The sequence below is a fragment of the Opisthocomus hoazin genome, chromosome 6, assembly GCF_030867145.1.
Source record: "Opisthocomus hoazin isolate bOpiHoa1 chromosome 6, bOpiHoa1.hap1, whole genome shotgun sequence".
Lineage (NCBI taxonomy): Eukaryota > Metazoa > Chordata > Aves > Opisthocomiformes > Opisthocomidae > Opisthocomus > Opisthocomus hoazin.
This window is the reverse complement of record NC_134419.1, coordinates 64,216,858-64,227,928: the sequence shown is the minus strand read 5'-3', so window position 1 is coordinate 64,227,928 and position 11,071 is coordinate 64,216,858. Positions and strand designations below refer to the sequence as shown.

Below are 11,071 nucleotides of genomic sequence, written 5' to 3'. Positions count from 1 at the left end.
GCCCATGCACGCCAGAGGAGGCCAGACAGCCACCGGGACCCTGGCAAGGCTGCTCGGGACGCTCTGCACCTGAGGTCATCCTTCAAAGTCGTGTGGAGGGGCCACAGCTCCTGGCATGAAGTGCTGCGTGCTGCTGGCTGAGAGGTTTGGGGGGACCCCATTGCCCCTCCTTGGGTTGGGCAGAAACCCGAGCCCCCCTTGGGTGGCAGGGAGCCGTGGGTGATGCTAGTGGGTGCTGCAGCATCTGATTGCGTGGGGATGGGGTGATGGGAGCCATTGGGAACATCCTGGCTGCCCAGGGTGGGTGGCACGGGCACAGTTCCCATGGGGCAACCCCAGACCTTGTCCCTGCTCTGCCAAGCCTCTCTGGACCAGCTTCCGCGGGCTGTGGTCACCCCAGCTCTCCGCACCCAGCCCAGGGGTCCTGGGCAGCCCGTGGGGGGGGCCACAGGTCTCTTTAAGAGGGTGTGCAGCCTCGGAGGTGAGCCAGGGCCACCAGAAAGCGGGAGGGTGAGCTCATGGCTAAGCTGCCCCAGTCATGTGGAGCAGGCACAGCTGTCAGTGCCCTTGGGCCGCGGGACAGAGGGGCCAGCGGCATAAAGCCCCGCAGCCAGGAGCCAGCGGCAGCACCGGGAGCCAATGCCGGGCACTCACCGCTTGCGCTGGTGAGGAGAGGCCGCATCCTGCACGGGGCTGCGCACCGCAGGCAGACATGGAGCTGGAGGTGCAACGTGCCAAGGAGCTCATAGAGCAGAAGCTGGCGGAGGAGGAGGAGGAGGAGGTGCGTCTGTAGGCAGGGGGATCAGCCTGGGCAGGGACCCACCTCGCGCTGAGTCCGTCTTTAGGGACTCGGGTGTGAGGAGGCTGGCACCGACCCTGCCATCCCAGGGTGGCCAAGGGTTCCGAGGGGCATCGGGTTCCCAGCCCCGGAGCTCCCACCCATGGGACAGAGCGGAGCAGTGGGCAGGTGCCCAGCTCGCCAAGTAGGGTAGGTGGGCAAGCGCAAGCCCAAGGGTTCGCCGGGCATCCCGTAGACCTCTGAAGCGAGCTGTGAGCCGTACCCAGAGCCATCTCCACTGGTGGGCTTGGGGACAGAGGCGGTGGGGCTGCTCTGTGCCTGGCTGGGACCGTGCAGCCCCCCACACCCCCGCAGCGACTCAGAGGAGATGGCATGCGGGAGCCACCGGCCGTGGAGCGGATGAGCACGCCTGACCTGGAGGAGGAGAAACGCTGTGGCCCCAGGAACCGGGGTCTCGATGCTGTCAAGGTGAGGGGGTCGGGGTGTGGGGGGGGGTCTGAGGGGCGTCTGGGCACAGAGAAGGCGAACAAGGTGCTGCGTGTCCCCCCCAGGGCCAGGAGCGGGTGCGGAAGAGCTCGGTGGACCTGCGGCGGGAGATCATCGACGTGGGGAGCATCCAGCGCCTCATCGAGCTCCGCAAGCAGCGCCGGCAGCGCCGGGAGGAGCGGGCAGCCACCCCTGAGCCACCCCCGCCACCTGAGCCCCTCGTGATTGTACGTCGGGGGGGCCTGGGATGAGGGATGGGGGCTGCTGGGACAGGGGCTGGAGCCCCCACGGACCAGCCCCTGGGTCACCCTTGCCAGCTGGGGACCTCCCCGGGGAATCAGGGCAGGGGGGCCCCCATATTGTCCCCTCTCCCGCGCCCCTGCGATGTCCCAGCCCTCAGCCTGTCCTGCCACCAGGAGGGTCCCGTGGAGCCAGAGGCTTTCCTGCGAGCTGCCGTTCAGGGCAAGATGCCCGTCATCGAGAAGTTTCTGGCAGATGGCGGCCCCCCCGACACGTGTGATGAGGTAGCCATCCCCTGCCTGTACCCTGCCGCCATGCCCTGCCATGCCCTCTGGCAAGGGCTGGGACCCCCAGGACGGGCTGGGACCCCCCGCACAGGCTGGGGGTAGGGCTGGGCTGGGGGGATGGATTCAGCCAGCAACGTGGCGCCACATCCCCCCAGTTCCACCGCACGGCCCTGCACCGCTCCTCGCTGGAGGGACACACGGACATCCTGCAGAAGCTGCTGGACAGCGGGGCCACCGTCGACTTCAGGGACCGGGTGAGGCCAGATCCTGCCCTCGGCTCCATGCCAGCCCGAGCCTCCGGGCACAGCACAGCCAGGCGAACAGTGGGGTTGGAGTCCCCCCAGTGGGGCATGGCTGTCCCCACCGCCGAGGCGGCCACGGGCAGGGCTCAGTCAGGGCACAGGGACCGGCCGGGGCGGGGGACGGACACGGGATGGGGGTGTCTGCCGCGGTGACACGGCTCTGTGGACCCAGCTGGACAGCACAGCCGTGCACTGGGCCTGCCGCGGCGGGCACCTGGATGCCGTCAAGCTGCTGCAGGACCGCGGGGCAGACCTCAACCTGAAGGACAAGGTGTGTGGAGCAGAGCCCGGGGGCGCGGGGCTGTGCCAGGGGCATGGGCATGCCCCGGGGGGCCAGGGCTGGCCCTGTGTTGGGTTAGCAGGGGTGGGTGCTGATCCCCTCTCTTGTCCGTCTTCTCCACCCCAAGCTGCTCAGCACCCCCCTCCATGTGGCCACCCGGACCGGGCACCCCGACATCGTGGAGCACCTCATCCATTGCGGGGTAGACATCAACTCCCCAGACAGGGTGAGTGCCACCGCCACGCAGCCAGCACTGGGGGACAAAGCTGATTCCCCCATCCCTCGACTGACCCCCTCAGGGGCTCCCAGCACCGGCAGCAGGGCACGTCCCTGTCCCGGTGTGCCGGCAGCAGCAGCCAGGTCTGGGGTGGGCACAGTCCCCCTTGTCCTCGTGGGGAGGTGAGTGTGTGGAGAGCTGGGGAGCTGGGCTGGGGACAGGCGGGGGGTCCCTCTGCCCGGAGCTGGACCATGATACCCAGCCAGGCTGTGCCTCTCGCAGGAAGGCGACACGGCACTGCACGACGCCACACGGCTCAGCCGCTACAAAATCATCAAAATGCTGATCCTGCACGGGGCCGACATGATGGCCAAGAACGAGGTGAGCGGAGGGGCCAGGCGCCAGGGCTGTTTGCTGCCCACCATGTCTCACCCCCCCGGCCCCAGCCCTTCTCTGCCCGCTCTCACAGGCTGGCAAGACCCCGACGGACCTGGTGCAGCAGTGGCAGGTGGACACACGCCAGGCACTGGAGACCAAGGAGCAGCCGACGCAGGGGGACGTTGAGGTTCCTGCGTGAAGGTGCCAGGCAGGGACCAGGGGCCGGGCTCAACTCCAAGGAGCAGGATCCAGCCGAGATTTGTCCGTGTCAATAAAAACCAGCAAAGAGCAGCGTTCGGCTCCGGGGGGCTGGGGGCTGGGCAGCCGGTGCCAGGGGTGATGGGGCTGGGGAAGCTGGGTTATCCGGGGAGCTGGGTTGTCTGGCAGCACGGTTGTGCCCTGCCTCCTTGCACAGGGACTCGGATGTCAACAACACCATGGGGCCAGGACACCAATGGTTCAAGGGTGGGACTCCTTCGCTGTGGGATGCCCTGGTTGCTCTCACTGCTTCAAAGTCCCGCCTGGGCAAGCTCAGGGAGGAAAACTACATCAAGGGCAACTCAATCCCGCTCCATGCTGCGCTGGAGGCTGCGGTTGCGCCGGGGAGCAGCGGTCATACCCCTGCCAGGCAGCTGCTCTGTGGCTGCTTGTTCTCCTGCCTTCCCCACTGGAGCCATCCCTGGGGGCACACAGAAGCCCCTTTGCAGGCTGGATCATAGAATCATAGAATGGTTTGGGTTGGAAGGGACCTCAAATATCATCTAGTCCCAAGGCATCCACAGCTTCTCTGGGCAACCCGATCACTTCTGCCAAGCATGGTGCTCATTGCTCCCTACCCAGAAACACTTCAGCTCTCCTGTTTACATGACATCTTCCACCAAGACCCAGAGTCAGCGAACCCTGCTGACAGCCCGGGGACTCCCTGCAGTGCCTGGTCCCTCCCTGGCCCCCCAGCCCAGCCCCATAGGCGGCAGGGGGACAGCTGCCAGGGCTGGCAAGCAGAAGGGAAAGCACAGCTGGAGATCACCCGGAGGGGTGCTGAGCTCCTGCAGCCAGCTCCTGGAGGGGGGGAGAGAACCCTGAGCTCACCCGGTACCACCCTCCGAGTCTTTCGCCCAGCCTGGTTGTGGGTCCCTCACGTGCCCTGTCAAACATTAACAGCCCCTCAACGGGGCAGACAGCCCGGCCGGCAGCAGCACCCATCCACCATGGTGCCCGGCTCCCGCCTCGCTTGGCCCCTCCGGCCAGCCCTGGCAGCTCTGCGCCAGGCAGCCCCGGGGCAGCGCCGGGGACTCAGCACCCCCTCGGGACCAGGGCACACGCTCGACCTCGGGGGGATCTTCCCGCCCCTGACCACCCCCTTCTCGCCCACGCAGGAGGTGGACTATGCCCAGCTGGAGGGGAACCTGCGCCGCTACGCCGGCATCCCGTTCCGAGGTGAGTGCTGCCTGCTGCCCCGCTCTGCGCAGGGTCCTGCCAGACCCCTGCCCACCCCAGGGGCTTTGCAGCCTGCCAGCTTCCCAAGGGCGCTCAGCCTCCGGCCGGACTGTGCTCCGGCACTGGCAGCCCCTCGGGTGACCCACCCAGGGCACTTTGCACGTGTGTGTCCTTGCACACCCCCACCACACTCCGGTGCATGCTTGCATGCACGCTCCATGCGTGTGCAGGCTTGCACACATCCTCCGCGCGCAGCTGCAGGCTCGCACCCCACCCTCTGCACACCCGTGCACACTCACACAGGTTCAGCCCCACGGGATGTGTATCTGCTGGTTGCCCAGGATGGGTGGATGGGAGGGAGGAGAGGGGCTGCAGGAAGAGGCTGGAGGTGGTGGGAATGTGCCCCAGGGTCTCCCCTCTTCTGACCAGGCTGTGAGTCCAGGGCTTGTCTGGCTGCACGGACAGGAGAGGGCACGCTGTGGACTGCAGACCCGTGTCTAGGTGCCCAAGGGTGAGGAAGGGAGAGAGGATGATGGGGACACCCAGCACTCCTGGCACCCTGGAGCCCAGGACGCCATGGCAGAGCCCGGCAGCATGGGGCTGGAGCTGGCCTGCCTGTGACCATGGTGCTGGCAGTGTCCCAAGGAAAGAGGACTGTCTGTGTGCCCCAGCCGAGGGCAGGGCGGCACAGCCTGGCTGCAGGCACCAATAAATCCCTCATGAGAGGTGCTCTGTGGGGCGGTTTCTGGGGACGGAGACGGGCAGGCAGCGTGCTCAGCCCACAGGGTGCATGCACTGCACGCGAGAGAGTGCCCGGGTAGGGGATGGCACCGCCAGTGCTCAGTGCAATGTGGGTGTGCACTGCCGTCCAGGGGTCACGTACCCACGTGTGCCCTTTGTGGGGGACCCCAGGGCTTTGCAGGGCACCTGCAGGAGCCTCCTGGCCCAAGGGGGCTGCTGGATGCCAGCATCGGGCCACTCCAGGTGTCTGGTGACCACCCGAGAGCTGGGCACGGAGAGGGCAGGGACGGTTGAATGGCAGGCACCCTGCTCCTGTGCCCGGATGCTGCCCTCCCCACGCTTGCGTTTCAGGGCTGGTGGCGCTGGGCTCCAATGGGGAGTACCCCTACCTGTCACCCCGCGAGCGGCTGGAGGTGGTGAGCTGCGTGCGCCGAGCTCTGCCCAGGGACCGCCTGCTGCTGGCCGGCGCGGGCTGCGAGTGTGAGTGCCTAAGCAGGCAGTGCGGGGGCCGTGTCTGTCCCCGCGGGCATCCCTCACCCCTCTGCCCCCTCCTCAGCCACCCAGGCCACCATTGAGCTGACGGTCAGCATGGCAGAGGCGGGGGCTGACGTGGCGCTGGTCGTCACACCCTGCTACTACAGGGGGGCCATGACCAGCGCTGCCCTGGTCCAGCACTACACGGAGGTGAGCCGTGCCCAGTGCCCGCCGGCAGCCCTGGCCGGGGCAGTCGGATGGGGAGTGTGTCCCGCACGTCTCCAACCCACTCTGGTTGCTGAGCTCTGCCTGGCTGGCCGCAGGTTGCGGATGCATCCCCCATCCCCGTGGTGCTCTACAGCGTCCCTGCCAACACCGGCCTGGATCTGCCCCTGGAGGCTGTCCTCACCCTGGCCCAGCACCCCAACATCATCGGGATCAAGGACAGCGGTGGGGATGTGAGTGGGGCAAGGCTTTCCCGGGGCTGGCTGCCACCAAACCTGGCCCCAAGCTGGGAATGGGGAGCAGGCACTTGCAGCCCTTCCCCGGGCCCTGGGTACGCCGCGTGAGCCCCATGGGGGGAGACGGGGCGATGCCCGCCCCAGGGCACAGCACGTCTCTCCCCAGATCACCCGCATGGGGCTGATGGTCCACAAGACACGTCAGGAGGATTTCCAGGTGCTGGCGGGATCTGCTGGCTTCCTGCTGGCGAGCTACGCCCTGGGTAGGTGCTGCTGCCCCTGCTTGGCCGGGGGCACGGGGTGCTGTCGGAGGGGCACCGGTGGGGACGGGCATATGGGCAGCGGGAGGCAGGTGAGGGGCAGCGATGCCCAGGAGGTTCTGGCTGGGCACAGCATGCCGAGCTGGCTGCCAACATCCCCTGTGTCCCCAGGTGCCTCAGGGGGTGTCTGTGCCCTCGCCAATGTCCTGGGGGCCCCGCTGTGCCAGCTGGACCACCTGTGCCGCGAGGGCCGCTGGCAGGAGGCCCGCGACCTGCAGCACCGGCTCATCGAGCCCAACGCGGCGGTGAGCGGGCAGCACCCCCCGGGATGCTGCGGGCTGGGGGAGCCGCACCACGGCAGAGCTGGGGGGGTGGCGGAGGATGGAGGTCCCTGGGGCTGGGGGAGACGGAGCCGTAGTCCAGGGGGCACAGGATGGCACAGCACCCAGCCGGCGAGCCCAGCCGGGCTGGAGGCAGCAGGGTGGGAAGTGCCAGCCCTGCCATGCCAGGAACAGAGTGTCCGCTGGCAGCGGGCACCTGCCTGGCCCCCCGCGGGAGCCTTGCTGGCTATTTATAGGCAGTGATGTGGGGGAAGAGCTGCTCCTCACGGGGGCCCCCACCCCACTGCGGGTACTTCGCTGGGTGGCTGCAGCCACCCCGCACCCTGCCTTGCAGCCCCTCACGGGGCTGGTGCAGGAGCCTGCAGAGCATGCTGCTCTGTCCCACGGGAGCTGGCAAGCCCCCTCGCCCTCCCTCCCACAGGTCACCCGCCGGTTTGGGATCCCGGGGCTGAAGAAGGCCATGGAGTGGTTCGGCTACTACGGGGGTCCATGCCGCGCACCCCTGGCCCCACTGAGTTCCCTCCAGGTTGAGGAGCTGAGGGGCACCTTCAGTGCCAACGGCTGGTTGTGAGGGGTCAAGGGGTCCCCCCCACCCCTTCCCACACCAGAAGGCATCTAAGCCAGCGACCCTGGAAGCTGGGGACATGGTGGGGACACTGGGACATGGCCAGGAGAAAGCCACCCATCTCACTCCTTCCTGCTGGACAGGGCTGCTCTGGGCAGAGCGGGTGGGGGGGACACCCAGCACTGCCCTGGCCACCCTTGCATCCCCGCCAGCCCCCAGAGTCCTGCCGTCCCCAGCTGGGAAGGGATGGATCCCCGCGCCGTGAGCCGGGAATAAACCTGCTGTGTGTCTGCAGCCCTCCTCGTGCAAGAGGCCCCCCGCCTGGTCCCTGCTCCCAGCACGAAGGACACGGCCCGGGCGTTTGGCAACGTGGTTTACTCAGCTGAGGCCCGTGCAGGCGGCAGAACAAGGCAGGGTGACAGCAAGGCACGGGACCGGTGCGGGCAGAGACCGGCACGGAGGGCACGGCCCCTGCATCCCACTGCCGGGCTGCGAGGGCTGCTGGGACCCCCGCGCTGCAGCCAGCCAGCCTGCACCGGGGGGGAAGGTGAGCACGCAGGGGGTAGATGAAGGATGCATGCAGGGGGCAAGATGGGGAGCTGCGTGCCCCCTGCCCACCCTGCCTGCCCCTTCGCCGTGCCCCTACGCCTGCTCGCCCTGCCCATCCCCCTGCTCCAGCCCTGGCACCCCACGCAGCCCTGCTTGTGCCCCTCACCCCGGGCTCCAGCCGACCCTGCTCCTTGCTCACCATCACTCCCGCCCTCCCCCAGCACGCAGCAGACGCAGGCCAGGCAGGGCGTCCCCCAGCCACCCTTGGTAGGGATGCTGATCCAGACGTCCCCAAGGCAGCAGGCAGGCTGGGTTGGCACAGGGATGAGGGGGACGCAGCTCATCTGCCAGCCCTGAGAACAGGCTGAAACTTTTCGGGGCACCATGTCACCATGCCCAGGGCACACGGGGGGGTGGAGGTCACCCAGAGCTGAGGGCACAGGCCACGGGATGCCCAGGATGCCCACCCTGCCTCGGGACCGGGGCAGCGAAGTGGGGCAGCAGCTGCCCCTCCGTGGGCACGTGGTCCAGCCAGCAGCCCCCTGGCAGTGGGGTCGGGGCCCAGCCCCAGCCCCTACACCCCTGCTCCGTCCCCCATGGTGGGCTGGCAGCCCCGGTGGTCCGCAGCCTGCCCCGTGGGGCAGAGGGGCTGGCCCCCAGCTGCTCCGGCATGTGCCAGGGCTACAGCCAGAGAGAGAAGGCACCACGGCCGCTACCGGGCACTTGGGTGGAGAGCGAGGGGCCTTGTACCCCCCACTGGCAGGGGTTCAGCAAGGGGGCTTGGTGCGGACCCCCGGCCCCACCAAGGCTGGGCAGCCGGCGGGCAGAGGGAGTGCTGCATCCCTGCTCCAGGGACGGCGGGGGGGTCCCCACTGCAGCGGGAGGGGACGTGGGGGACCATCACGCCGTCAGGTTGTGGGCAGACTTGGAGGCGCCCTGGGCCCTCTGGATGATGGCCGGGCACTTCTCCCGCCGCAGCAGCTTGTTGTTCTCGAAGAAGCCCTCGTTGCGGGGCACCCCGTGGGAGCCGTCGGGGAAGGTCAGGAGACCTGAGGAGGGGAGGGGAGGGCTGGGAGTGACGGGCAGGGAGGGACAGAGCGGGAGATGCTGGACGGGGCCACGCTGAACTGGGGACACGCAGGGCTGCGGCTGCCCGCACCGTGCCGCCAGGCACTCACCGAAGCCGTACACGCGCCCGCCTTTGAACTCGCCCTCAAACGTCATGTTGTCACCGCGGGTGAAGACGCCGACGCCGTTGAACTTGCCCTGCACAAACTCCCCCTCGTACCTGCGCGGGAGGAGCTCCTGAGGCAGCAGCTCCCGGGGCACGCAGGGATGCCCGGGGGGTGCACATGGGGGTGCCACGCTCACCTGGAGCCGTCGGGGAAGGTGAGCACGCCGCAGCCGTGGAAGAGCCCATTCTCAAAGTGCCCCACGTAAGCGGTGCCATCGGCAAACGTCAGCTGCCCAACGCCGTGCCTGCGACCTAGGCGAGGGCAGAGGCAGACAGCGCTGGGCGGACAGAGCCAGGCCCTGCCCCAGCGAGGCACTGAGCAGGGCCATGGGGGCTGCTCGGCCCCCAGCGCGGGCAGCACCGTCCCCTCCCGCCCCTTCTCACCTTCCTTCCACTCGCCGCGGTACTCCTCCCCGTTAGAGTAGGTGAAGGAGCCTTTGGTGAGGGTCATGGTGACAGCCTCCGGCAGGGCAGGGCAAGAGCTGGCAGGGAGAGGCGTGGAGGGCGGCTGCTGGGCGGGGGGAGCTGCCCGGCTTGCCTAGAGCCTCCGGTCCCCTCAGCTGGCGGAGAGGCACGCGTCTGCCCTGGGGACAGCTCTGCTGGGGTGCGTGGCAGATGAGGAGGTGACCCCAGGAGCTTGAAACTCCAGCCGCCGGGTTCGGGTTGCTGCCCGCCCAGCCGCAGGGCTCGGGGCGATGTGAGCCCATGGGGGTCACAGCCCCGTGAAACGTGAGCGAGCGGACGGAAGAGGAGCGTGGCAGCAGCCGGCTGCCCATTCTCCCTGGAGGGATGGGTGCTGAGCCACGCTCGACAGCCGGACGCGGCGCCGGGCAGCACGGCAGGGAACTTGCAAGGGCTTTGTGTCCAGAGGAGAAATGGCCCCCGGCCAAGACTGCACAGTGCTCTCTGCTGATGGCAGGGCCCCGGAGCTCAGCGCCGGCTCCCCAGCCTGCCCAGCACCGCCGGGGACTCCTCCAGCAGCACCAGGAGGAGCAGAGGGTGCTGCCGGGGTCTCTCCACGCCTGCCGCAGGGGAGGGCTCGCCCCGCCAGCACGGCCTGCGCCCGGACCTGCCGCTTCACCCGGGCGACGGGCAGCGTCTGCCCAGCAGCGGGGTGTCCCTGCACCCGCACCCCACGCACAGCCCTGCCGTGCGCACCCGCCCGGGGCCACGCGCCTGCGGGGGACACACGCACACCCCACCCGGGCAGCGTGCCCTGCGGTGGTGACTGCACCCACGGGCGATGCACCCACGGGTGTTCCACCCACGCCCCACCGTGTCCATGCACCCACGGGCCATGCACCCACGCCCCACCATGTCCGGTGCACCCACGGGCAATGCATCCACACCCCGCCGTGTCCATGCACCCACGGGCGATGCACCCACGCCCCGCCGGGTCCATGCACCCGCGGGCGGTGCACGCACGCCTCGCCGGGTCCATGCACCCGCGGGCGGTGCACGCACGCCCCGCCGGGTCCATGCACCCGCGGGTGATGCACGCACGCCCCGCCGGGACACCCGCGGCGATGCCCGCAGGCCCGGTGCCTGGCCAGGGGTGGAGCGGGCGGCCCGCGCTCACCTGGCTCCACGCTCGCCGCCCGCACCGCTCCCCACCGGGGTCCCGCCGAGGGGCGGTGGCACGGCCACCTCCCCTGCCAGCCCCCCGCCCCGCCGAGCGGTGCCGCGCCGCCAGCGTCCATCCCTGCCCGCCGTTGGCTGTCTCCACGGCAACCGCTAGCAACGCGGCTGCTCATTGGCCAGCTTCGCAGCACGCCCTCGCCAGCCGCCATCTTTGTGTGGGGCACGGCCGTCTCCTCCCCGGGCGCGTCGGCAGTGCCCACCGCCCTGCCGCCATCTTTGAGAAGGGCAGCATGGGGGGGCTGCCGCTCCCGAGCGGCCATCTTTGTGTGGGGCACTGGCGCCAGCCCACCCCCAACTTTCCCCCCCCTTCGGCGGGGGCGTGGGACCGGCGGACCCTCCGCGGCCGAGCGGTGCGTGTCGTGGGGGCCTCCAGGCCCGC

At 69.3% G+C, this 11,071-nt stretch overlaps 3 protein-coding genes across 6 annotated transcripts; 2 read left to right on the top strand and 1 right to left on the bottom strand.

The window, feature by feature from the left end:
• The first annotated feature begins 712 nt into the window (after positions 1-712).
• Positions 713-3,188, top strand: ANKRD2 (ankyrin repeat domain 2). The gene is made up of 9 exons (XM_075424223.1): positions 713-781; positions 1,154-1,267; positions 1,351-1,512; positions 1,702-1,809; positions 1,968-2,066; positions 2,287-2,385; positions 2,522-2,620; positions 2,894-2,992; positions 3,081-3,188. The coding sequence occupies exons 1-9, from the start codon at positions 713-715 to the stop codon at positions 3,186-3,188; spliced, it is 957 nt and encodes a 318-aa protein (XP_075280338.1).
• A 967-nt stretch (positions 3,189-4,155) lies between these two features.
• HOGA1 (4-hydroxy-2-oxoglutarate aldolase 1) lies at positions 4,156-7,580 on the top strand. The gene is made up of 7 exons (XM_075423560.1): positions 4,156-4,426; positions 5,519-5,647; positions 5,724-5,851; positions 5,965-6,099; positions 6,269-6,365; positions 6,534-6,667; positions 7,125-7,580. Exons 1-7 carry the CDS (start codon positions 4,198-4,200, stop codon positions 7,272-7,274), a joined length of 1,002 nt encoding a protein of 333 aa, XP_075279675.1. The 5' UTR covers positions 4,156-4,197; the 3' UTR covers positions 7,275-7,580.
• Positions 7,581-7,628: 48 nt separating this feature from the next.
• On the bottom strand, positions 7,629-10,727 carry MORN4 (MORN repeat containing 4). 4 transcript variants are annotated; one of them, XM_075423562.1, is made up of 5 exons: positions 10,631-10,727; positions 9,436-9,647; positions 9,189-9,303; positions 8,996-9,105; positions 7,629-8,866 (listed from the first exon to the last, which is right to left on the bottom strand). In XM_075423562.1, exons 2-5 carry the CDS (start codon positions 9,500-9,502, stop codon positions 8,718-8,720), a joined length of 441 nt encoding a protein of 146 aa, XP_075279677.1. In that variant the 5' UTR covers positions 9,503-9,647; positions 10,631-10,727; the 3' UTR covers positions 7,629-8,717. The 4 variants fall into 4 exon arrangements, with proteins under 4 accessions (XP_075279677.1, XP_075279676.1, XP_075279679.1 ...); XM_075423561.1 differs by having other exon boundaries at positions 9,436-9,533; XM_075423564.1 differs by having other exon boundaries at positions 9,436-9,611; positions 10,631-10,716.
• Positions 10,728-11,071: the final 344 nt, after the last annotated feature.

Excerpts from the sequence above, each read along its gene's own strand:
- ANKRD2 (XM_075424223.1), top strand. The coding sequence starts at position 713 with ATGGAGCTGGAGGTGCAACGTGCCAAGGAGCTCATAGAGCAGAAGCTG. Across the intron at positions 782-1,153 it reads CGGAGGAGGAGGAGGAGGAG|CGACTCAGAGGAGATGGCAT; the intron begins GTGCGTCTGTAG and ends ACACCCCCGCAG. Across the intron at positions 1,513-1,701 it reads CACCTGAGCCCCTCGTGATT|GAGGGTCCCGTGGAGCCAGA; the intron begins GTACGTCGGGGG and ends TCCTGCCACCAG.
- HOGA1 (XM_075423560.1), top strand. The coding sequence starts at position 4,198 with ATGGTGCCCGGCTCCCGCCTCGCTTGGCCCCTCCGGCCAGCCCTGGCA. Across the intron at positions 4,427-5,518 it reads CGCCGGCATCCCGTTCCGAG|GGCTGGTGGCGCTGGGCTCC; the intron begins GTGAGTGCTGCC and ends CTTGCGTTTCAG. Across the intron at positions 6,366-6,533 it reads GCTGGCGAGCTACGCCCTGG|GTGCCTCAGGGGGTGTCTGT; the intron begins GTAGGTGCTGCT and ends CTGTGTCCCCAG.
- MORN4 (XM_075423562.1), bottom strand. The coding sequence starts at position 9,502 with ATGACCCTCACCAAAGGCTCCTTCACCTACTCTAACGGGGAGGAGTAC. Across the intron at positions 9,106-9,188 it reads ACCTTCCCCGACGGCTCCAG|GTACGAGGGGGAGTTTGTGC; the intron begins GTGAGCGTGGCA and ends CCTCCCGCGCAG. Across the intron at positions 8,867-8,995 it reads CGGGCGCGTGTACGGCTTCG|GTCTCCTGACCTTCCCCGAC; the intron begins GTGAGTGCCTGG and ends TCCCCTCCTCAG.